The sequence below is a fragment of the Haliotis rufescens genome, unplaced genomic scaffold (genome assembly GCF_023055435.1).
Source record: "Haliotis rufescens isolate VD_foot unplaced genomic scaffold, xgHalRufe1.0.p SCAF_3, whole genome shotgun sequence".
In the NCBI taxonomy this organism is placed as follows: domain Eukaryota; kingdom Metazoa; phylum Mollusca; class Gastropoda; order Lepetellida; family Haliotidae; genus Haliotis; species Haliotis rufescens.
In genome coordinates, this window is record NW_025964001.1 from 63030250 (window position 1) to 63055013 (window position 24764).

The following is a 24764-nucleotide window of genomic DNA, read 5'->3' on the forward strand; positions in this document are numbered from 1 at the left end:
TAAATGTAATTTCAAAATATTTCACCAATTCTAAGCATGCAACAGTTGCCTATGTACCGACATGAGCTGGATTAGCTTGGTACATTTCATAAGCAAATTCTTCATAGTGGTTTTCATCGTACATGAGTCCGATATAGTCTATCTCCAGGGAGAAGGGCCCCTCATTGCCGTCCCCTATACTCAGGCCCATGGTGGACACATTGGTCAGCTGGATGGGCTCCTGCTTGTCCTGGATCCGGCCCTTGCTGGTCAGGTAGAACTTGGAGAAGGGAATCTGGAAGTACATGAGGGGCGCATGATAGTGAGTGAGTGAGTATGGTTTTACACCGCTTTTAGCAATATTCCTGCAATATCACGGTGGGGGACACCGGAAATGGGCTTCAAACATTGTACCCATGTCGGGAATCAACCCGAGTCTTCAGCGTGACGAGCAAACGCTTTTACCACTAGGCTACCCGACCGCCCTGGGGGCGCATGATAACAAAAGGCACATGATTTGGCTGGTTGCTTTGTTGTTTTATGCCGCACTCAGCAATATCCCAGCAATATTCAAGCTATATGACGGCGGTCTGTAAATAACCAAGTCTGGACCAGACAATCCTGTGATTGATATCATGAGCATCGATCCACCCAATTGGGATCGATGACATGCATCAACCAAGTCAGCGAGTCTCACCACCCTATCCTGTTAGTCTTGCGACAAGCATAGTTGCCTTTTACGGCAAGCACTGGTTGCTAAAGACCTATTCTACTCCGGATCTTCACTGGTCAATAGGCAAATGAAGGGCGCTTGATAAAAATAGGCACGAAAGTAGCGCACGACTCCATACTACACACACTACACAATGTGCTTTTCAGTGTTCTCAGCTCCCTGGGGATCATACAACCCATGCTGACTGTTTGGTATTAGAAGCTTTTTCATCTACATTTCCATCTAATCCTACCAGGTTGGTTGGTTGGTTGGTTGGTTTGTTGTTTAACGCTGCACTCAAAACCCCGGACCTTCCGCTCTCCGGGCGGACGCTCTACCACTAGACCACGGAGGCGGTCTTCCCCAACAGTGAATGAGAGTAGCATTGCAAAATCCTTTACACTATGATGTCACTGTATTATAACCTTGTTGCGTGACCTCACAGCACTGTGAGATCACCAATGGGTGAGGTGAAGTAAAATGGGGTCTAACGTCGCATCCGGACTGATAAATCCGGCGCTGATAAATCACAATGCTTTTAAGAATGTCTTTTTCAAGTACTGTATGCCAACAACAGATATCTTACGCCCGTTTCCTAAGGTTCATGGAAAGTATGTTTGAAACATAAAAATGTTAATAAATGTTGTTTTAAGTTGGGTTTTTTTGGTTTATAAGTAAGATAAAACACTTCCCCTTGGGTTTTATGAAATTTTAAACCCTTATCCTTGGGATAAAACCACGGGGAGTTAAAAAAACAACTCGGACATGCTTTATCCTACATGTAAAGCTCACCAACCTTGGCAACCTGCCAGTATGGCCCCCCTCTGGTGAACAGGCCATAGTTATACTGATCATTCCAGCCCACGTCGAAGGCTCGATTCATGTGGATGTTGATCATGTAGGTGCGCCCATCCCCACGAACTCGCATCACCAAGCAGTTGAAGATAGACCAGTCGTAGGACACCTTCCTCTTGAAGGATTTCTGTAAAACATACAGACATGTTTCAAATCAGACATTTGTTTCACAGCTATATCACAGCAGCACTGGAAACAGGCCTGTAAAGTGTAACACAATACCTAGCCAGTAATGTCAGCATTATGTCGGAGTACAGTAACCATAGCAACAGCTATATTGAATATCGTCACACAGGGTTTCTATGATCGGAAATCTTGCCTTTTTGGTGCATATTTTGACAAAATACTTGTGATCATATTTTCAATGCATCATTGATTCAACATTTCAATAACTGGTTATTGATAGTGAGGATGGGTGATGTAGTCTCCAAATTCAGTCAGAGAATTATCTATTTCTTTCCAGTAAGTTTCGTGACCGAGTGAGTGAGTTTGGTTTTATGCCGCTTTTAGCAATATTCCGGCAATATCGTGGCAGGGGACACCAGAAATGGGCTTCACACATTGTAATTTGTACCCAAAAAGGAAATCAAACCCAGGTCTTCGTCGTGACGAGCAAACACTTTAACCACTAGGCTACCCCAGCAGTAACTTTAACTAATATTAATTCATCAAATTAAGATGTATTGAAAAGATTGTCAAAAGACAAATTCAGGCTGGCACACTCAAAACTAATCAGCACAAAATGCACTATGGCTAACAAAGAGATTTTCTATATGACCCAGTAGTATAGGTAATAGGGGTTCTGGCTCACTTCCGCTGGAGCCAGATTTATTACCTATACTGCTACTACAGGAGGAATTTTTTATGCCAAAATGATTATGCGATTTAATGATAGTCATGAGATTAAGTTAAATTGGCTCTAGCTCACCAATACCTGGGGCCAATCATTGCTTTAGATGAGTCTAAATGGTAATAAAAATATTCTTCATTATTTTTATCGATAAAGCGATATTCAACATTTTTTATTAAGTTCTTCGTTCATTTTACTAGGAGACCAGACTATATAACTACACTCTTTTTGTAAATTGATAAGAAACAATTGATAACCGTATTTGGTTGGTTTGACATCACTGATATAATAAAAACCTTGTGGTAATTCTTTCCATTTAATATTTTTTTCCATTATTATATATTTCTGTAAGCATTTGTCTAAATGTGATCAAACGATAGTAAACAATCTATTTTTAATCTCCAACCAGTTCTTTGGTTTTGGCACGGAATAATTGACGCGCTTGTTGCCTCCCCTGTTCTATGAACTTTTTTTTCTCGTCTTCGCTAATACCACTGGTCTTACGAGATTTTGATCGAATCTCCTGCTTCATTGCGTTGTATTTGGTGAGTTCCGACAGCACTAAACGAAACTCATCCTCGGATATCTTACAATCGGCCATTGCTGTAGAAATATGATCCTCAATGCTGTTCAACTTTGCTTCGGCTAGTATCCGAATACTATCGTGTTTTAATGCTTTCTTTTGTAACCTACGAGAAATGAATTTTATCGCTATTCCTGCCAGTCCCGAGACTCCAGCGGTTATTTCCATACCGAGCACGATAGGCGCGGCGATTATAGTTGATAGTAAACCGATACCCGCTACACCGAGTCCCATGCTAGCCGCTACAAGAGTGGTGTCAACTCCGTCCAGAGCATTCACGGCTCTGCGATACTTTTTATACAATCCAAGTCTCAACTCCTTATCCTTCTCTATTCGATGTTTTATGTCGTTTATTTGATGTAATCGAAATCCATCAACAGTTTCCATCTTTTCAAATGCTTCACCGAGCGCTGGATATAAACTCATAGTGTATATTATGATCATATAATAGTCTTTAATTGGTCTTGCTTAAATGTTTTGAGACTATACATCAACCTTATAAAATGTATATTATACGGTAAGAATATCTTAGTAAGAGAAATGCTGTCACTTTTAATAATTTGGACCCCCTCGAGGGTTGCAACGGGTGATGCTCCGATATGAATAATACTACAACGTTGACGCTCGTGTTTCTTGAGCCATTTAATCGATAGACCTGGTAATATTTCGAAGGCATCTTCCGGTGCATTCAAAACATCCAGTAAATATGTCAACAAGATTAGTGCCAGTCCAACAGGATAAACAGGATTTAGTATTCCCCTCTGTCTAGCCATCCATTTAGCTTAGGACACAACCAAGCGTGTATCATCCAATCACATTCCTTTCTATTGTTTAAATTTTTGTTAAATACATACTGTAGGCAGGTTTTAAGCAGAGAAGGGGTTTGACTCTCTTACCAAGCAGACCTCTCTCCCACAGCCCAGAGTGTGTACCGACTCTCTGTGGCACCCTCAGTTAATTTCTAAGATATTGTAAATTGTTAATTGTTCTTGTAAATAAAATTGTGATTAGTCTCCTGTGACTCTGGCTCTTTGCTGACTAATTCCCCAAGAAAACCAGCACGTCATTTGGAAGGTATTGTTCACCCAGAACAGTTCCATGATAATTTGGCGGAGAATCATCGTTTTCGGAACCACAGAGTCCAGGAACTAACTACGACCAGCTACAAGAACCCATTGGAGGACATGTCCAACTGTGATCACCTGATGGAATAACAAGCAAGCTGCATCAACCTCTGACCTCAACACTGGATTAAAGACAACCAACTCCTCCAAAGACACCAACAAAGGAAGAAAAAGTCTTCAAATATTGTAAGTAATACATTGTTGATTTCTTGTCATCCTTTAATTTAGTACGGTACATACTAATAGGTGTCATGGCAAATATGGAGTCTGGTATGGAAAGTAACTTTGAAAGTGAAATTCCAACAGTGTCTTTAGTTACGCCCCTTGCCAAAAGTGTAATTCAGGCAAAATTTGGCACAACAACAACAAATTGTTTAGTAGACACAGGGGCATCCATTTGTTGTATTTCGTCTGCTTTTCTGAGCACAGCTTTTGAAAACCTTACTCTTGGAAACTCACCCTTTCCACAGGTAAAAGGTGTTGGCGGCGAATTGCATAAAGTGTTAGGTTCAGTTGTGTTAGATTTTGTCATTGAGGATCAGGAATTTTCTCAAAGATTCTATGTACTGCCTACACTGCCGAAGGCAGTGATACTAGGTGAGAACTTCCTTGATGACAATGATGCAGTCTTAGATTATAGCTGTCATTCCTTGATACTCAACAACAGCACCTCAGATAGGCAATATATCAATTTCATAGCCAATTCAGTGCATGAGATTAGTGGATTAGCAAAAACAATAGATCAGATTTACATCCCCCCTCAGAGTGAAATTCATTTCAAGGTCAGACTATCAGAGACCAAAGAGGATTCCCTCATCCTCATTGAACCCATTGCTTCCCTCACTGCTCATTCTGAAGTAGCAGGCGGTAGAACTCTTTCTAAATCAAAAAGCAAGACTGCTACATTTAGGCTTATGAATCCCTCCCAAGAAGAAAAGGTTCTTGACAAGGGTACAGTTGTAGGCAAATTTAGTTACATTGACAAAGACTCTGTTTTTGAAATCGGCTCTGACCAACCATTCATCAGTACCATTAACACCGACAATGAGAAGAGAGACAATGACACCAGGGATTATGTCAAAATTGCACAGGAGTTAGGATTTGATTTGACCAATACACAACTGACTCCAGACCAACGACACAGACTACTTAGATTTTTGGGACAAAATAGAAACATGTTTTCAACAAGTCTTGCAGATTTAGGTAAAACTGACCTGCACCAACATATCATTGACACTGGCAACCACCCACCCGTTAAGAGTAGACCATATCGTCAATCTCCTCATCTCCAAAAAGTCACTGAAGAACTTATAGATGATTTTCTGAAGTATGATTTGATCGAGGAGTCAACTTCTATGTATTCAGCTCCCATTATCCTAGTCAAGAAACGTGATGGCTCATATAGATTTGTTTGTGACTACAGAAAGTTGAATTCTGTCACTTTACCAATGTCATGGCCTCTTCCTGTTTTTGATGATGTTGTTGATAACATCACCAATGCACAAGCTAAGATCTTCTCAACTTTAGACCTTGCTAATGGCTTCTTCCAAGTGCCATTACATGAAGATTCAAAGCATAAAACTGCTTTCGTCACCCATCAAGGCATTTATCAATTTAAACGATTGCCCCAAGGTTTGACAAATTCTCCACTTTGTTTTCAACAGCTCATGAGCAAAGTGCTACGAAAATTGCTTTTTAAGGTTGCGCTGATCTACATTGATGATTTGATAATTTACAGCAAAAATTGCACTCAGGTTAACTTTAATATCTTCAAATTCAGTAACCAAATTTAAACATTTTTTAAGGCCGGACGACTATATATCATATGACCTGGGTTTTCTGACAGGGGGGTAACTAACACACTTTTTCGTTTTGATGGGATATAAGCCGCGAGTACGATGCCACTATTTATTATCTTAATTAAATTATGTCTCTTACCCATCATCACATAAGGTGGGGTAATGACGATATTCAGTAGCCACTCGATGTTTGCTTTGATCATAGTCCATTTATTATCGTCGTTGTGAGTAATATTGTACGAAGTGTTTTTAAGGAGTCTACTTACATCGACATCGCTTAAATCTTCTAGATTACCCGTGAATGTGACTTCTTTCCGCTTGTATACATTATCGTGTAAGTGTAAAGCGTATAACTTACCATCAGTACCAGGTTTACCAAATCCTTCCGTGTCTCCGAGATCGGAAAGCGCAATTGTATTACATTGTCTTACTGTTCCAGGGCCTGATGCATCAACCATTATTTATAATATGGAGTGTTACGCTTAAGTATCCTATATGTACAGGTTGATGTTTTACATCTAATACAGAAATTTTGAGGTCTGAAATAATTCCCCGCTTTAATTTTTTGTATTGTAGTGATGAGAAAGATTCCGTTCTACCGCTATTATATTTTTCATTTTTCACTGGAACACTTCTGAGCAGAGTTGAAGGACTTTCTAGTTGAATATTATCAGTCGTGCTTATTTGATCAAGATGGATACACAACTCTTTATAGGGAACTAAATCGGGCAATATCTCTCCATAAAATATTCCATTCATAAATGATAAACTTCCGTGTGTAAATCCAAGTACATATTGTAGATAAATTATCAAAAGTACACCTTTTTCTCCAGTGTCTATTTTCAACATTCCATTCGACTCATTTTGTGTTAGACTAATTCCATTAGGCTTAAAAATTTCATCATTGAGTGAGCATACACTGTAATACCCATCAGGTATTATAATGGGTTTTTTTTCATCTAATATCCATATCTTATTATTACCTCTCACAGAACTTATATTGGTCCACCGTGGGTAATACGTTACATTGCATAGAGCTACTTCGAGTTGTCCATCCGAGTTATCGATAGTATGAAGCAGTTCAATAGACTGACCATTTGTTATTCCTGGGAGTGTAATATACATATTAAATATACAATGATACTATATCATAATTTAAATATGAAATCGAGATATATTACTAATCAATCGATTATAGTAACTGCCTCCGGTGCTGAATTTTTCGTTAAATTCCCAGATATCTTTGAAAAGTACAGGGTCACGGCAACTAGCGATAAAATGGTGCACGATTGGTTTCACAATCCGATGCAATTTTGGCAGAATCAGTTAAACTTTGCCATATGGTGTGCCACAACGGGATGTGGTGTATCTGTTAATGCTCCAGGATATATGCTAAATAAGTCTGTTTTATTATTTCATGTGTATTATCAGATTAGACGTATACTTAAAGAAATTAGTGCTCCATTACCACAGGATCGAGCGTGGAATGCATCAAATAATCCGTATAATAGGGGGGTGTATGAACGTATTTGTAATGAATTTAATGTTTCTACGAGTAAAGATTGGTGTATTAAAGGAGCAAACCATGGTCTAGGTATTCCGTACGCTGGTGCACACTCTGTTAAAGAAGTCAGCGATGATTTACTGAAAAGGGGTCGGCTCCTTCCGAGCTTTGCTCTCTCAAGTAACGAGTGGAGAGATGATCGTATGAACTTTAAGGGTGGTGTTGCTTTCACCATCCAAAAGGTTGAGCAACCACCTGGAGACGCTTGGAATGAATTTCTTAATGATAAAACTGAAAATAATTTTACTAACCCAGGATTTGAAAGAGTTAATGAATCGATAAGAACTTATGTATGGGCAATTCTCGGTGCACAATCGCAAACACGAACATCCATTATCGGTACTGGGACGGCGCTCGATGCGCAAAAACAGTTTATCGCAAACGTGGAGGACGCCATTAATTCACCAGTTGACATACCATCGTCTATAAAGCGTTTTCAAGATGCATTACAGTACGCTCAATCCAAAGTGGACTTCGTTTATGCACCGGGACTATACATGTCTCCGAGTAATATGGAACTTAAGATCGGTCAAGTGATAGGTTATAATAATAAAATTGGTATCGCTACCGATCAACAAAAACCAGGTATAAATTCAGATATTAACATTGAATTAATAACGCAAACGATAACGGGTGAAAAGGGAATAGTCAAGCCGCAAACACCAACTATCACAAAAACATCTACTAACGCACAAGTGCCACCACATATTGAGGCTAAAAATCAACAACATCGATGAAAAAACAGCGCTTGTAGTGGGTGGAGTCGCGGCTGGTTTACTCATGATTTGGTTAAGTAGTTCTTAGCGAATACGTACAACAGCCCTGCAATTGCCACGATCAGCCCCCACAAGTTTTGACTAAGCCAAGTGGTGGTCTTAGCTAATAAATTCAATAGCCAGGAAACTATACTCCCTATTATACCGGGAAGTGCGGCCGCGGCTTTCTCAGCGAGCTTTCCGAGTGCTGAACCTAATGCTTTTAAATGCTTTTTTATCCACTCTTTTATCCCATTTTTATCGTTAGGAGGTGATCCACCTCCACCTGTACTGTCACCTGTTAAAGAGAGAGTCAAAGTCGATATAATAAAACCCAACGCGGTTAAAATACTGGCAATTGTTATTCCCTGTTCTCTGAACAATGTTTTAATTTTATCGACCAGTGTAGTGTCATCGTTGAGGACTTGATCGATAGTTTCTCGAATACGACTGATTTGTGAACGAAGTGCCTTTTTATTACTGGAAGCTGCTTCGATGCGGGCCAATCTTTCGTCTTCTAAGCTACGCAATCTTTCTGCTACGCGGCGTCTACTGAACTCATCGCCCGCCTGTTCGAGTTTTGTTTTCTCTTGAGCTATATGCTTGTCGATTTCAGATATCTTGGCTATATTATTGATGAGTTCTCCCCGCATTGTTCGCATTGCCTTGTCAAGACCTCGTAATTCCCTAATACTAAATTCTGAATATGGTACCTGTAACGTGGAATTATCGTAATAGGTATCTAAGATTTCTCCGAGTCCGTCCGAGGCCACCATCGAGGCTGCTTCCAAATCATCTGTATTAACGAGTTCAGTACGCACGGTTCGAAGAACCTTAGTAGTCTTCGCGGAAAGTCGTCGGTAGTCCACAAAACCTAATTTATCACGAACAGTGCTGATGCCATGTTTAGCAGCTATCGTAGACAAGGCTAGGGGCTTACGAGTACGAGAATGCATAAGATCAATATCCGGAGCGCCACGCAGTCGCAATATTCCTTTACTATCTATCTCAAACTTTGAATAGTCACGACCTATTGGGGTATCTTCTTTTAAGGCATCGTAATAATCATTGACGGACGATTGTAAAAGTTCATCGTTAAGATTCGTGGCACCAAAGTTGGTTTCATCAGTACCCTCTTCGATTGGGTTATCAAAGTCATCAAAGGTACTTAGATCAAAGTCATTATGTTCAAAATTAGTCATTTTTATATTAAACATAGGGTACATAATTTCAATATAAACAATGTCTTGGCAATACGGACGCAAGTTAAACCCACAACGTAGACTTCGAGATCCATTAGGGGTCAAAGCAATTCGTCAGTCTGTAACTATAACTAATAACCCTAGTACCATTGATCAGAATCAAACCCTTCTGGTTCGCTTTCCTAATCTCGGCGCACACGATGTGTTAGTTCCGGGAACTGTCCGACTAGCATTTACGATTAGTTTGACTTCTACAGATGTTAACAGGGAGCCCGTTCAGAACATAGGTCGTGCTATCGTTAAGAAAATCGCGATTAAAATTAGCGGTAATGAGGTTTTGAGTATCGACGATAGCGATGTATACTATTGCTATTTGGATCTCTGGAGAACAGATAAAGAGCGGGAAAACTTACAGTACCAAGGTATTTGTAATAAGAACACATTGAGACTGCGCGTGGGCGCTGATAATGGTGATAATACCATCGTAAAAGATCTCGCTGTTGCCGACGCATTAGGTAACAGATTCTATATTCCCCTAGACTTTGAATTACTAGATTCCCACATGCCCTTTTATCAAGCATCCCTAGGCGATAGGTTAGAATACGAACTCACTTTTAATGACTACGGCAGAGTAATCATAACCGGTGGTGAAGATGCCAGCTATTCCATTGACAATATCTCGTTGGAGTACGATATGATAACGGATCCTGAATTAGCCAGACAAATTCGTAATCAGTATTCGGGAAGTTTAGCTATTTTGTACGATCGCGTGCTGCGACACCGAAAGATCACGAGGGATAAAAAAGATACGATGTGGAATATCAATCTAAACGTCCCCACGAGGTCGTTGAAGGGTATTTTAATGTTGTTCGAGGACCCCTCCGATGTGTTTAAAAGAAATACCGAGAAGTTCTACAATCCTAAGATTACAAAAGTAGAATTGACTATCGAGGGCGTTCCTAATCAACTATATAGCCAAGGAATGTTAGCGTATCACCAGTGGGATGAGATTAAAAAACTCCCTTCTATAAAACGTTCTCCAGAAGTTAACGCCGTCGTGAAAGATCTGTCTCTCGGGGGTGTATCGATGGGTGAATACCTCACCACGAAGTACGCGCTATGGCTAGACATGCGAACAACGGATGATGACCAATTACACGGTAGTGGGAGGAGAATAGAAAATGCTAGCGAGGGTGCCACCATACAGATAACGAAGCTTCAGGAATCATCTGGTAAATTAAACATATATTTGTACGTGATTATGGATGCGCAACTTAATATACAGAATGGGAGATTCATGCAAGCAATCTATTGATAATCTTTTACCTAAAGATCCGCACTGCGCTATCATATGCAGGCAAACAGGCTGTGGAAAAACAGCCTTTATTCTAGATATTTTAGAAAGTCATTATCGGGACGTTTTCGATCATATTATTATTCTGTGCCCGACTATAAGCGTTAATAAAACATACCTATCGAGAGATTGGGTAATGAATGACGACGGGGTACACAGAGTCGATCCGGGCGATCGTTTACAAGAATGCCTCCGAGTATGTCACGAAAAATACAAAGGAGAATCAACCCTTTTCGTAATAGACGACTGCAGCGCGAGTAAAGAACTCACAAAAAAGAAAGATATGCTTTCGTATTTAGCATTCTCCGGTCGGCATACTCAACATAGCGTTTGGGTACTTACTCAAAAATACAACTCTGTCCTGAAAGATCTCAGAGAGCAGACCAAATGGATAGCACTGTTTCATTGCAAAGATCGAGATTCATTCGAGGAATGTTTACGCGAAAATGATGTCATTTATACCAAGGGCGAACGAGACAAAGTCAGAAAATTGTAAGCGGCAACGAAGCACTGTAAACTCGTATTAAAAACCGATCAACCAGCTGCTTATGCAATTGCTTAGCAAATTGTAGCAAAATGTAGCAAAATGTAGCAAAATTATAGCAAAATGTAGCAAAAATGTAGCAAATTGAACATTAGCGGTTAATATTACATAAAATGTGGTTCGAAATCCTCATTCTTTCGCAACAGTTCATTATTACGGGATGTATTGGATATGTCATGTTATATTATGTTAAACTTAAATATCTCCTTAGGTATTACATTATGGAATGCGACGAACTCATCGAACAAATGCTCAAAGAATCTGATGCAGATCAACATGTTACAGATAAATCTTTAGATAAACATAGAGAAAGACTTGCCGCTTTGGTAGCCGGTGGAAAATGTTCCCAATATTTGGGGGAAAATTATACCATCGAAAAAATTGATAACATGACCGATGAAGAGATTAAAAAACTGTACGCTCGTTACGAGTCTAGACTGGGAGCTACCATGACTAAAACGATAGGGTCTTCTATATTACAACTATACACAGCCGTAGCTAGTACGTTTCTCCCCATCCCGGCAGAACATCGCCTGTATTTATGCGAATCTCTCGAGAAAGACCCATTCATCGAACACGCTATAAGCGCAGTGAGCTGTGAGTTTTATCATAGATACGGAATGTTTTTAGCTCCGTTCACCACAGCTTTAATAACGGCTAGGTATTGTCAATTTAAACATACGTGCCCACTTAATAATATAAATGGAGACACAGGTGACACCACAGATTGTGAACGAGGAACCACAGATTGTGGAAACGCAACAACAGATTGCGGAACAACAAGTGAATGAGGAACCACCACATGTGAATGAGAAAACAAAAAAACAACCCAGAGTTACTAAGAATCCTTTGAAAATAGCTGCAGGAAGAAAGGGTGGGCTGGCGCGCAAAGCGAAATTAATAAATAATTCAAATCCGATTAAAACATGGGCACTAGTAGGAGTTGCTGGTATAGCGGCTGTATGGTTCTTTTATAAGACCGGAGAAGAGAAAACATCACCCCCGCCGCAACAACAAGTTCAATTAGAGGTTAGTCCTCATATAATGCTATAAGAAGCATGACTACTCCAGTTACAGACGGTAAAATGTTGGTAAACGCGACGTATCATTCAGCGGTGGTCACCGGCTTGGCCATTGGCTATGCCCGTATGGCTAAAATGATTACTAAAGCCACACCTCCCAAGCTAGATTTTAATGGATTTGACATAGGTATGGCCATTCTTGATATTGGATTGGCTATGGCAACGAAGGATATGCTCATCAAACAAGGACTTATCCCGGAAGACATAATGAAGTAATTAAACATTTGAATATTTTATATTATTAAACATGGCAACAATTGCGATGATGGTCGGTGGAGCTGTTGTTAATGCTCTAGCTTTTTCGGGGAGTAATTATTTATTTTCAAGTATGAGGGATCAAACGCTAAAGAAGTTGAAGAGGAGCGTGAACGACATAACGAAGCAATGGAACAACTCCAAGCAGCTCAGTCACAATATACACAGCGGAGAATGAAGAGATTAGACTTTATTCATGAAAAACTGCGTAAGGAAGGACATTCAATTCAAATGTTTAAGGATGTCGAATCTGCCATGCACGAATACTTCCTCGTTTATGGGAAAAAACTCGACCCAATACCGAGACCAACAATGAGTCAGTTTTATACACCGTCAGAGGAACAAAAGAACCGAGAGGTAAAATTTATCATGTTGGGATTGACTGCTGTATTGATTTTCAGCTCTCGCCTAGTGTAGATGTGATTTGCATTTAGACAAATGATATGATAGATGTATATACCATGAATAACTGCAAGTTTACACTCATGGGTAAGACTACTCTATGTAATAGACGCTGTGTTCAAATTTACTGCGGTATACACAATTATTACATCAGGCGCGGACACATAAACTATAAGTGTTCTGAATGTGGGATAGGGGTCAAAGGTCATTATTGTTTATGCAAGAAACATGGTGCTGATAGGGTCAGGAACCAGATTATTTATGCTAGGAAGAGAGATTACATCAATGAGAGGAATAGGTTGGGGAGAATACGTATTTAGATATATGAAAAAACAACCAATTAGACATTTGTCTCATTTTGCATATACCATTCAACCACAATGTTTTTTGTCAGAGAGTTAAAAGCTATGGCAAAGCAAAGTGGACTGCGTGGATATTCTCGTATGAGAAAAGCTGAATTGATTGATTTACTCGGTTTGGAATACAACAAACCCCAGACTGTTAGAGAACTCAAAGTTCGAGCGAGAAACAGTGGGCTGAGAGGTTATTCTCGAATGAGAAGAGCTGAATTGATCGCTTTACTAGATAATAATGATGTTGAGAATAAACAACAAGAATTAATATTTGTACCCACATCCACCGGCGTTGGTAAATATCTAAGAAGTTGGAAGATGGATATTAATTCCAAAATGGATGTTAACGATATTAAGCCCATCATATCGAGTAAAATTAACGAGGAATTAGATGATTTACATAGTATAAAATACCAGCTGACGATTAAAATGACATTGAGTAAAAGTAACACAGACGATAGCACCGAATATACCGAACCATATTTCCGTAGCAATCAAGAAGTTATAACCGAATCCGATACTATAAACTCATCATTAGATACATCAATTCAGAGAATACAGGAAACTTTAGAACGCTGGACTAATAGAGGTTCGGGTTGGGCTGTGGATAAAATCGATAGTTTATATTTAGATATAGCAAATTATATGCCCTTCAAAGGTGGATCTTATATAGATTTACCCCCGTATTATAAGAAGAAAAAAGCCATAATTAATGTAAAAAATAAATCCGATGACTGTTTAAGAATGATGATAAGATCTGCATTGTTCCCCGTAGACAAAAATCCGGATAGACCTTCTAGCTATCCCCAAAACGATGGACTCAACTTTGATGGTATAGACGAACCTACACCAATATCACAAATTGATAAGGTAGAAAAGCAAAATAATTTAGCTATAAATGTTTTTGGACATTCTAAAGGAATTGTTGTACACAGGATAAGCTCCGCTCCGGAAAATATCCCCAGAATCAATTCATTTCTGATCGAAAAAGATGGTAAATATCATTATACGTGGATAAAGAGTTTAAACAGGCTATTATACGATCAAACTAAATATAAGGGAAAGAAATATTTCTGCGAAAGATGCCTACATGGGTACAGCAGACAAGATCTATTAGAAGCGCATAAAGAAGACTGCAGAGGTGTTGGACAGAATGCTATCAGGATCGATATGCCTAAAGAGGGAAAAAATATATTAAAATTTGAACATTATTGTAATCAAATGCCAGTACCGTACGTAATTTACGCCGACTTCGAAGCGCTTATCAAACCCATAGAAAATACCAACCATAATAATCAAGATAGTAGTTTTACATACAAAACTCAAGAACATATTCCTTGTGGGTTTGGATATATCGTTGTAAGGTATGATGGGAAAACAAACACTCCCGTGATTTACAGAGGTCCCGATGCAGTGGAAAAGTTCCTAGAATATCTACAAAATGAAGAGAGAATAATCAGGGAAAAATTATCGTGTAAGAAACCCATGCGTATGACGAGGGATAATTGGAGTGCCTATAAGAAGTCAACGAGTTGTCACGTTTGTAATAAACCCCTGGATGGGGATTCCGTAAGAGATCATTGTCACGTCACGGGTAATTATCGGGGAGCCGCTCATAACGAGTGTAACTTGAAACTAAAAATGAATTCTCAAACAATACCCATCCCCGTTGTGTTTCATAACCTTAGGGGATACGATTCACATCTCATTATGCAAGCTATCTCAAAGACTGACGGCGGTTTAACGTGCATTCCTAACAATATGGAAAAATACATATCGTTCTCGTTGACTAAACCTATACATTATAGGGACAAGGATGGGAAATCTAGAATAAAGCAAAGTAATGGGCTTAGATTCATAGACTCCGTACAGTTTCTGTTATCTTCCCTGGACAATTTAGCTTATGCGAACAATCCCGATGACTTCGCGATAACAAATAAATATACTGATAAGATTACTCGTCATTTGTTGCTGAGAAAAGGTGTATATCCTTACGAATATATGGATGATTGGTCTAGATTCGAAGAAACTGAATTACCACCCCTCGAATCATTCTATAGTAACTTAACAGAATCTAGAATAACAGATGCCGATTATGAACACGCTCTGATGGTGTGGGATAAATTAGGTTGTAAGAATTTAGGTGATTATCACGATCTGTACTTAAAAACCGATGTACTGTTACTCGCCGATATATTCGAGATATTTAGAAAGACATGTTTAAAACAATACGGCTTGGACCCGGCATGGTACTATTCCAGTCCCGGACTATCGTGGGATGCATTGTTGAAGAAGACCGGCGTAGAACTAAAACTACTCACAGATTACGATATGCACTTGTTTATTGAGAAAGGATTAAGAGGTGGTATATCAATGACAGCTAAAAGGTATTCTAAGGCTAATAATAAATTAGTGGAAGGATACGATCCGAGTAAACCCGACACACACATATTATATCTCGACGCCAACAATTTGTACGGATGGGCTATGAGTCAACCTTTACCCACGGGTGGTTTTGAATGGGTCAATGATATCGAAGTGAATGATATCCATAATATCCATAATAATGATATCGAAGTGAATAAAGGGTACATACTAGAAGTTGACTTGGAATATCCAAGTTCGTTACATAAAGATCATAACAGTTATCCGCTAGCTCCCGAAAGATTAATGGTTAATAAAGATTGGATGTCGGAATATCAACGCTCCTTGATGGGTAATAGTAGGTTAGCTAACGTAGAAAAACTCGTACCAAATTTGATGGATAAGACAAAATATATAGTTCACTACAGAAATCTCCAGTTGTATCTATCGTTAGGTATGAAACTTAAGAAAATACACAGAGTTCTAAAGTTCGATCAAAGCCCTTGGATGGAGCCCTATATAAGGTTGAACACAGATTTAAGAAAGATAGCTACCAGCGATTTCGAAAAGAATCTATATAAGCTCATGAATAACTCGGTATTTGGTAAAACTATGGAGAATCTAAGGAAGCGTGTTGATGTTAAATTAGTCAGATCTAATGAGGAAGAAAGACTCAGGAAACTTATAGCCAGTCCGGCTTTTAACAGAAGCAAGATATTCGATAACGACTTAGCCGCGTTGCATATGCAGAAGAGTAATATAAAATTCAACAGACCGGTGTACGTCGGTATGAGTATTCTCGACTTGTCAAAACACTTAATGTATGACTTTTATTACAACGAACTTAAGAAGCAATACGGCGATAGATGCGAGGTGTTATATACCGACACAGATTCTTTGTTGATGGAAATACAAACCGAGGATGTGTATAAAGATATGGCAGAAAAAATAGATATGTACGACACGAGCGATTACCCAAAAGATAATCCACTGCACAGCATTGTAAATAAAAAGGTGTTAGGTAAGATGAAGGATGAATGTGCTGGGACCCCTATAGCGGAGTATGTGGGATTAAGACCTAAGATGTATTCTATAAAGAAGTCCGATAATGGAGAGATAAGAAAAGCTAAGGGCGTTAAGAAGTATGTTGTAAAAAAGCATATCAAACACGAACAGTATAAAGAATCATTATTCAACGGTAGAACGTTCAAACACGAGATGAACTCTTTAAGAAGTTACGATCATAGGATATATGGATTAAGAATGAACAAGACATCATTATCCCCCTTAGATACAAAGAGATGGATTGATAATGATGGTGTAAATACCTATGCTTATGGTTATGGTGGTAATACCGTACCGTCGGGAACTATGAACAACTCTTCTCGTACAAATGCCCTACCCGGTCCATCTTGAAGATAATAAAGAATAGGCTCTCCTTCTTTCGTAACCAATCGACTAATGTTATACGTCTTAAGGGACCATATGGGATCGGTTGCGCGACGTAGGCCTCCTTCGAGTTCACCGGGCTGGTATAAATATCTTACCCTTACTCTATCCGGAAGTTTTCGTTCTTTGCCTCTCCTCGGTGCTGAAGATTCGGAAGTCACTGATTTCATTTTAATAGCATCGGATGGTTTCTTCCCTATTAATCTTGTTACTTCATTATTCAGGGCTGATACAACGGCTGGTAATCGTGTCACCCATTCGGTTGATCTCAATCGCTCGGATTTCATTTCGATCCCATACTGATAGCCAAACAAACGTTCCGCTAATGTCCTGTTAAATCTTTCGACGATAGCTTGACTGCGGTGGGCCTCTCTTTCACCACGGACGATTTTGACATCATGCTTTGTTAACAGTTTTGTTACCGATCCCATAAACTCGCGACCGGGATCTACTTGAAATAGCTTAGGCCATTTTAGCGGTCCGCGTTTATATATGCGACTCAGTGCATTAGCTACCTCTGTTGATTCTTTCGATGTTAATGGCTCAGCCTCTTTGTATCGACTAGCCACATCCACTACCGTTAAAGCGTATTTATACGTTTTGCGTTTTACCTTATCATGGGGAAGAAACAAGAGGTCAGCCTGATGAACTTCATTCGTCGTAAAAATATCAAACTTCTTCCTCGGTATATAACGCGGTGCCGGTAAATATATCTGCCACATCGCTTGTTTCTTTAACCAATCCTTGGCCACATCTTGAGATACCTTAGCCGCGGTGGCTAATTTTTTTATTGCTCCTACACCTTTCCAATATCCTCGTGGGCTATAGTAAATTTTATCCATTATTAATTAATATTGATATTTCTTTTAAAACGACTTTCGTTGAATCGCATCATCATTTTTATACTAATAGAAGCAATGATTGGCCCCAGGTATTGGTGAGCTAGAGCCAATTTAACTTAATCTCATGACTATCATTAAATCACATAATCATTTTGGCATAAAAAATTCCATCTGTAGTAGCAGTATAGGTATATGAATCCGGCTCCAGTGGAAGTGAGCCAGAACCCCTATTACCTATACTACTGACCCTGATGTGAGTATGGCAAGATTCAGATACATGTCAACCTTGCACCTGACCTTGACAAACACACCAGATCTACTTCTGATGTGTCTTTTAAATTTTATAAATAGTCCATGCCTGGAGCTCTTGTGATCAGCATTGCTGTACATAAGGTTGCAATGATACACAACATACACAATGAATTTAAAAAACAATTGGTTACAATCACTTCCTTGATGGTCAAATGGGTTTTAAGAGGACTCCTTTTCCGAAAGTGTTTGGATGCTTTAACCATGTTAACATTCTAAAAACATGTCAGTAACAATGACTCCAGTACAAGAATCAAGAAAATCTTAATATCTGGAATGAAAAGTGTTTAATTTTGTCATCATCACCAGAGCCTCTCACTGATTCAAGACCCTGAAACAAAAATCCCAAGCAAGTGTACAATACTTTTTTGTCATGTCTAAATTTATTCGATTTCTGAAAATGAATAGATTCTCTGGGCACCTTTCTATTATATATATTTAAAGACAATTTAACAAAATAGCTTAAAATAGGTCATTACATCTTCCCGAGGCAAGAGAGTTAACTGCCTTTTAAAGACCAGTTTCCACCCTTGCCGAACTAGGCTGGAATTCCTGGGCTCAATCGTAGCCACCAGTGGCTATTACGAGTTATGTCCCTTCCATGTCCATCCTACTGACCAATCAGATTCCATCTCTCATTTCACTTGCACTTGCTTCAAACAAAATGGCGGCGCCAAGTCAAGATGATCTAATCGATAATCATGATCTTTATTGTAATTAAACGGGTCTTACTTCACGAAGTGCCTCAAATCACTTAAGCACCTTGATTAAAAACATGAAAAGATTTGAAACATATCTGTTGATGCTACATTGACGGTACACATGCTTTGCAAACCCAGCATTTGACTGAAATCTGCATGGCAGTTTACCAACTGGTTGTCGATTTTGTTATGCAATTTTGATTGGACTATGTATAGGCTCGTTAGTCCAGCCAAATTATAACTGCATAACTCCAGCCTAGTTCGGCAAGGGTGGAAACTTGACTTTTATAGTCAGTTAACTCCCTCGCCTCAGGAAGATGAGTTCACTACAGAGACATTACATTACATATTAGACAAACAATACAATGTTAGTCTTATTACCATATTCGACGTAATAAGCGCCCAGGGCGCTCTCAAAATTAGAAATAGGGGGCTCTTATTAGAATATTATTTTGGTGAATAAGGACAGATTTGAAAGATAAATTTTGTGGTTTATGCTGACAGCCTGGAATGTTTATATACGACAGATATATTTTTCCAGAATTTAAATGCCCATAATTAAGCGTGCATATAACACACGAGTGCGTATTATACGCGAATAAATAAGTCTTGTGTACATTGATCAATCGGAAGGGGTGCCAATTGGTATTGTTCACTAGCCAATATATTAGCAAATATAGCTGTGGGCGCTTATTAGAGCGGGGCGCTTATTACGTCGAATATGGTACTTGTGTTGTTGTTACTTACAAAACTACTGGGAGAGCGTATCCCAGCGTACCCACTTCGCTTCTGTATGCCATCCTTCATCACCTCTTGAGATAAATATCCATGAAACATTGCAGTATTGTTTGTGCTGAGAACTAACGAGGCTTTGCTCAGTCCTTCGTTGTTGTCGTGATCGCTGGTCACCACCCACTTGTCAATGTCGTCCCTTGTGTTCATCTTCCACTCGTACGTGTAGTCTCCGTGTTGCACGTCGACAAACGGGTCGGCGTAGCATTTCTCCTTGATTTCCTGTCCAAACAGTTTCAGTTCTCCTTTCAGCCCTTTCATGCCCTCACTTAGGAGGGCTTTGTGTGATGGCAATGGTTTTCCATAACCCGACTTTTTGTCTGTTTCATAAATTCCTACTTTAGTCCTTGAAGGATTGAAGAATAGACATGGTGGTATGGATAACAGTTTCTGATTATGTGCTAATACCTGTCTTGTGAGAAGTCCTGACATTGTTGGACAGGCAAGTGCTCCGAATCTGAAAAAGGAAAAAAATGTCTCCGTCAGGCTGCTATAGTTAAAATAAATTCCATGTCCCCACCCCTAAACTGCCCGCCTCTAATTTCATTTCTTATAAATATTGATAAGAAACAATGTTTTCAAATAAAATATCATTGTTTTTGTACTTGTCTATCATTGTGTGTCAGGTAAGCATGGGAATCCCTGCGTGGTCGTCATGGCCATGACCGTTTGATCAAGTTTATAGCCGCAGTGGATGTTGACAAACTGCCTATGCAGTAAGTTTTGAAAAAAAGTAACAAGAAAAAAGAACATATATTACTAAACTGGCCTTAATCATTTGTTAATTTTGATATCTTGCTTTTAACAGTATTCCAGTTGTAACAAGGCGTGTCAGCTTAATGTGGGAGGAAAGCCCGAGGTGATGCAGGTCGCAGCCCACAAGTATGGGTATGGTGCTGGCAAACCTAGAAACACAATTGGGGTGAACTGCGATTTGATCATAGGTTCCTGGAGTGTCCAAGGACCGCAACTCTGCACAGCAAAATATGGCATCTTAGACGACTGGGCCACCAGTGTCCCCTGAGAAACAAGAATATTTTTTAACTGGCCTTACATGACATCAATCATGTCAAGTGTACCATGTCAATGTGAACAAGTGTATAGTCGACAAAGTCATCTATATCCCCTGCCCATTTTAACACGTTATGGTCCCAAACCAGGTAACTGACCCAACATTTCTTTTAGCCCATGTCAAAATAGCTGCAATGGAAATTCTAAAATAAATATTTCTAAATCTCCTTAATATCAAATGGCACTAGTTCAGTATGTGCTTTATATATAGACATGCAATGTTTGCCAAGGAAATATTTAACAGTTTATTTGTTATACTCCATAAATGAACCCACCCTATATTAAAACCTAAATCCAACTTGTTGCCATGGAAACGTAAAAAATAAAAATTTCTAAAAGCGCTCAATATCAAAAGGCACCAGTTCAGTATGTGCCTGGTAGACATGCAAAGTTTTGTAAGAAAGTATTTAACGGCTTTTGAGTTATGCTCCGGAAACAAACACCACCCTTATAGAACCTAAGTCCAACTTGTTGCCAAGGAAACGTAAAAAATAAAAATTTCTAAAATTCCTTAATAGCAAAAGGCACCAGTTCAGTATGTGTCTGGTAAACATGCAAAGATTTTTTAGAAAGTATTGAATGGGTTTTGAGTTATGCTCCGGAAACGAACTCTACCCTATGGAACCTAAGTCCAACTTGTTGCCTTGGAAATGTAAAAAATAAAAATTTCAAAAATTCCTAAATAGCAAAAGGCAACAGTTCAGTATGTGTCTGATAGACATGCAAAGTTTCGTAGAGAAATATTTAATGGTTTCTGAGTTATGCTCCGTAAACGATTTCGGGACGCACATGCACACACACACGGACAGAACCTACTTCTATATCCCCCGCCAACTTTGTTGGGGCGGGGGATAAAAATACAAGTATAATCTACACTTCAAAGACAATGGATTGTTAGCCCCACACTTCAAGCAGCAATATTCCAGCAATATCACGGCGGGGGACACCAGAAATGGGCTTCACACATTGTACCCATGTTGGGAATCGAACCAGGGTCTTCGGCATGACGAGCAAACGCTTCAACCACTAGACTACCCCTCGCCCCGATTTTGCTGGAGCACAATGTCATCTTGGTACAACGACACACCAGCAACCAAGTCACCAAGCCAGACAACATTTCAAGTAGTACTGATTTAAGAATTCTGCCATCACTTTCTTTTAGAAAACGTAGTCCTAAATCCCCAATTCTCTAGTGTGCCCCCTAAAGCAGTATAGGTAACATACACCTGATGTACAAATATCATGTCGTACATTTTTAGGCTCTTGACAAGAAAAAGGCCTACCTTTTAGAATTCAGCAAAACAAAAGTTTACAAACACATAACAATACCCACTGACATTTGTGAAATTCTGTTGCAAAACACACAGGTGAAACAATGCCTTCTGATGTCAGCCTAGAAACTAAATTGCAGGGGGTCATTGAGTGTGCATAAGCTCCTACCAGTGATCTTTACTCACAATGTCATTGAATAAGCCTGACTGTAGTTTTTTTAAAATATATTTTATATTTCAGTTCCCTCCTTAATTCATGGGACTAAACATACTAAAAGGATCATAAATGGGAACTATTATACTGTATTCGACATAATAAGCACCCTGCTCTAATAAGCGCCCATGGTGATTATTTGCTAATATATTGGCCAGTGAACAATCCCAATTAGCACCTCTTCCGATTGATCAATGTACGCAAGACTTATTTATTCGTGTATAATACACACTCGTGTGTTATATGCACCTTTAATTATGGGCAATTTAATTCTGGAAAAAAATATCTGTCATGTATAATACACAGACTTTTCTTTTGTATCACTTCAGGTAAATAAACCTAGAAACCTAGAAATTAATGATCTTTCAACTCTGTTTTTTTCCACCAAAATTATGTTCTCATAAGAGCCCCCTATTTCTAATTTTGAGAGCGCCCTGGGTTCTTATTACATCGAATATGGTACATATATTTATTTTTTTATTCATTAATTTTCATTATCATGCACAGGAATGCAGTTTATTGGGTAATATTATATTGACGCTGCACAGGTCCAAATGTCACTGGTCTGAACACCATCTACTGTGGGATAATGTTTGCAATAAATCAATTAGGAGGCTGAATTTTTGTGGCTCTGGCTTCACTTACCCAGAACTCTATCCTTAGCTCTTTACAATCAATTACCCCTCTACGGTCATTAGGGTTAGGTACCCATTTAGTGGCTATTAGATTCTATAGTGGCTCCTCATATTCTTCACACAAAAATGTTGAGAAAGCAGGAAGAAATGGTTTAGTGTCAAATATTTCGGCTAATGAAACTGTCCATCCCCACAAGCCACTTTCACCCACTACATTTGTTCAGTAATTATTCAAAAGCTGACTCAGCCTTGTGAGCTTAAGCCTCCATCGTTCTGTACTATGATCCACATTATCCTTACAGTGTTCCCTCCTACACTTTTCTGTCACAAAACCACCCGAAGACTTACTAAATACCATTCATGCGTACCCATGAATTTGATGTCTGAGGCCTGATGCCTGAGCCAGTTTCAGTTTGTGCCATATCGGCTCATTCCTCACCACTTGGTATCTTGTAGATTACATAATAGGAAGAGTGTGCCAAATGGCATCGGGATCACTCTTTAATGCCTTTTTCATGCTTAACCGTAACCTTCATAAGTGTCTGTCACCTATTTAGACCCTTTCCATAACAGAAATTTAAGACTGCATACTTAGTGAGTTGTGTTCACCCGTGAAGATCAGGGGTAGTATAGGCCTTTAGCAACCCATGCTTGCCATAAAAGGCTACCATGCTGGTTATAAGAGGCGACTAACGAGATCTGGTGGTCAGGCTCGCTGACTTGGTTGATGCATTCATCGTTTCCCTATTGCGTGGATCGATGCTCATGATGTCAATCACTGGATTGTCTGGTCAAGACCTGATTATTTACAGAACACTGTCATATAGCTGATTGCGGCTTTACACAACACTTACATTTGCACTAAGTTCAACACAATATTTCTCCATGAACGATTAGCATGTCCATATCGCTTAGCTGTCAGGCTAAAACGTCTGACTGACTCTCACAAATCTGGTTGCTGGTCTTAGTGACCTACGGCAGAAATCCTAACGAGAAGTTGTGGTGCTGTTTTCTAAACTCAAGGTGCTCCCAGTCCCAAGAAAAATAAAATATGGAAAGAGAAAGAGAAAATAGTTACTTGTTGTGGCCTTAGTACAGGTCTTATTTTTTAATGAGTTCAAATTACTAAGATTTAATTATTTAATGTTTGTGCAGCTGTTCAAGATCATTACAACTGTATATTCATCATGATCGAAAACTGGACAATGTGCATAGTAACAACGCAGTATCATTCTCTTCCAGAGAGCATGTTGCATAAAGACGCATACAAAGATGGCAAAGACGGCCACACAACATATGAGTTGAAATCAAACATCATATACTGACGTAGGACTTAATTAATCAACCAAGTGGATCCATGACCTTCTTCACGAACTAAACCAGTCACTCATTTCGCTCGCGCTGCGATTGTAGGTTCCTTACAGCGTAGAAACCTGAGTCCGTCTATACTACATCTTTAAACTCACAGCAGCGCATATGTAATGTTGCTCGTCTAGCGATTTCTACAGATACGTGATGTCATAAATAAATATTCCTACGTAAATAACAATATCGAAATAATTATGTACAATGATTCAATTGGTGGATATATCCGGACATATCTGAAAATTATGCTCCATATCCCCATCATAAAGAGCATTAATTATAGTTAAATATGCCCAAACAAGTATGACCTATTCATGAGTTTTACACGGAGATCATCA

The 24764-nt window shown here is 39.2% G+C and overlaps 1 protein-coding gene across 1 annotated transcript; it reads right to left on the reverse strand.

The window, feature by feature from the left end:
* On the reverse strand, positions 1-24527 carry LOC124132368 (complex I intermediate-associated protein 30, mitochondrial-like). Its single transcript, XM_046496255.2, has 4 exons — positions 24388-24527; positions 19826-20327; positions 1488-1673; positions 1-274 (listed from the first exon to the last, which is right to left on the reverse strand). Exons 2-4 carry the CDS (start codon positions 20300-20302, stop codon positions 50-52), a joined length of 888 nt encoding a protein of 295 aa, XP_046352211.1. The 5' UTR covers positions 20303-20327; positions 24388-24527; the 3' UTR covers positions 1-49.
* Positions 24528-24764: the final 237 nt, after the last annotated feature.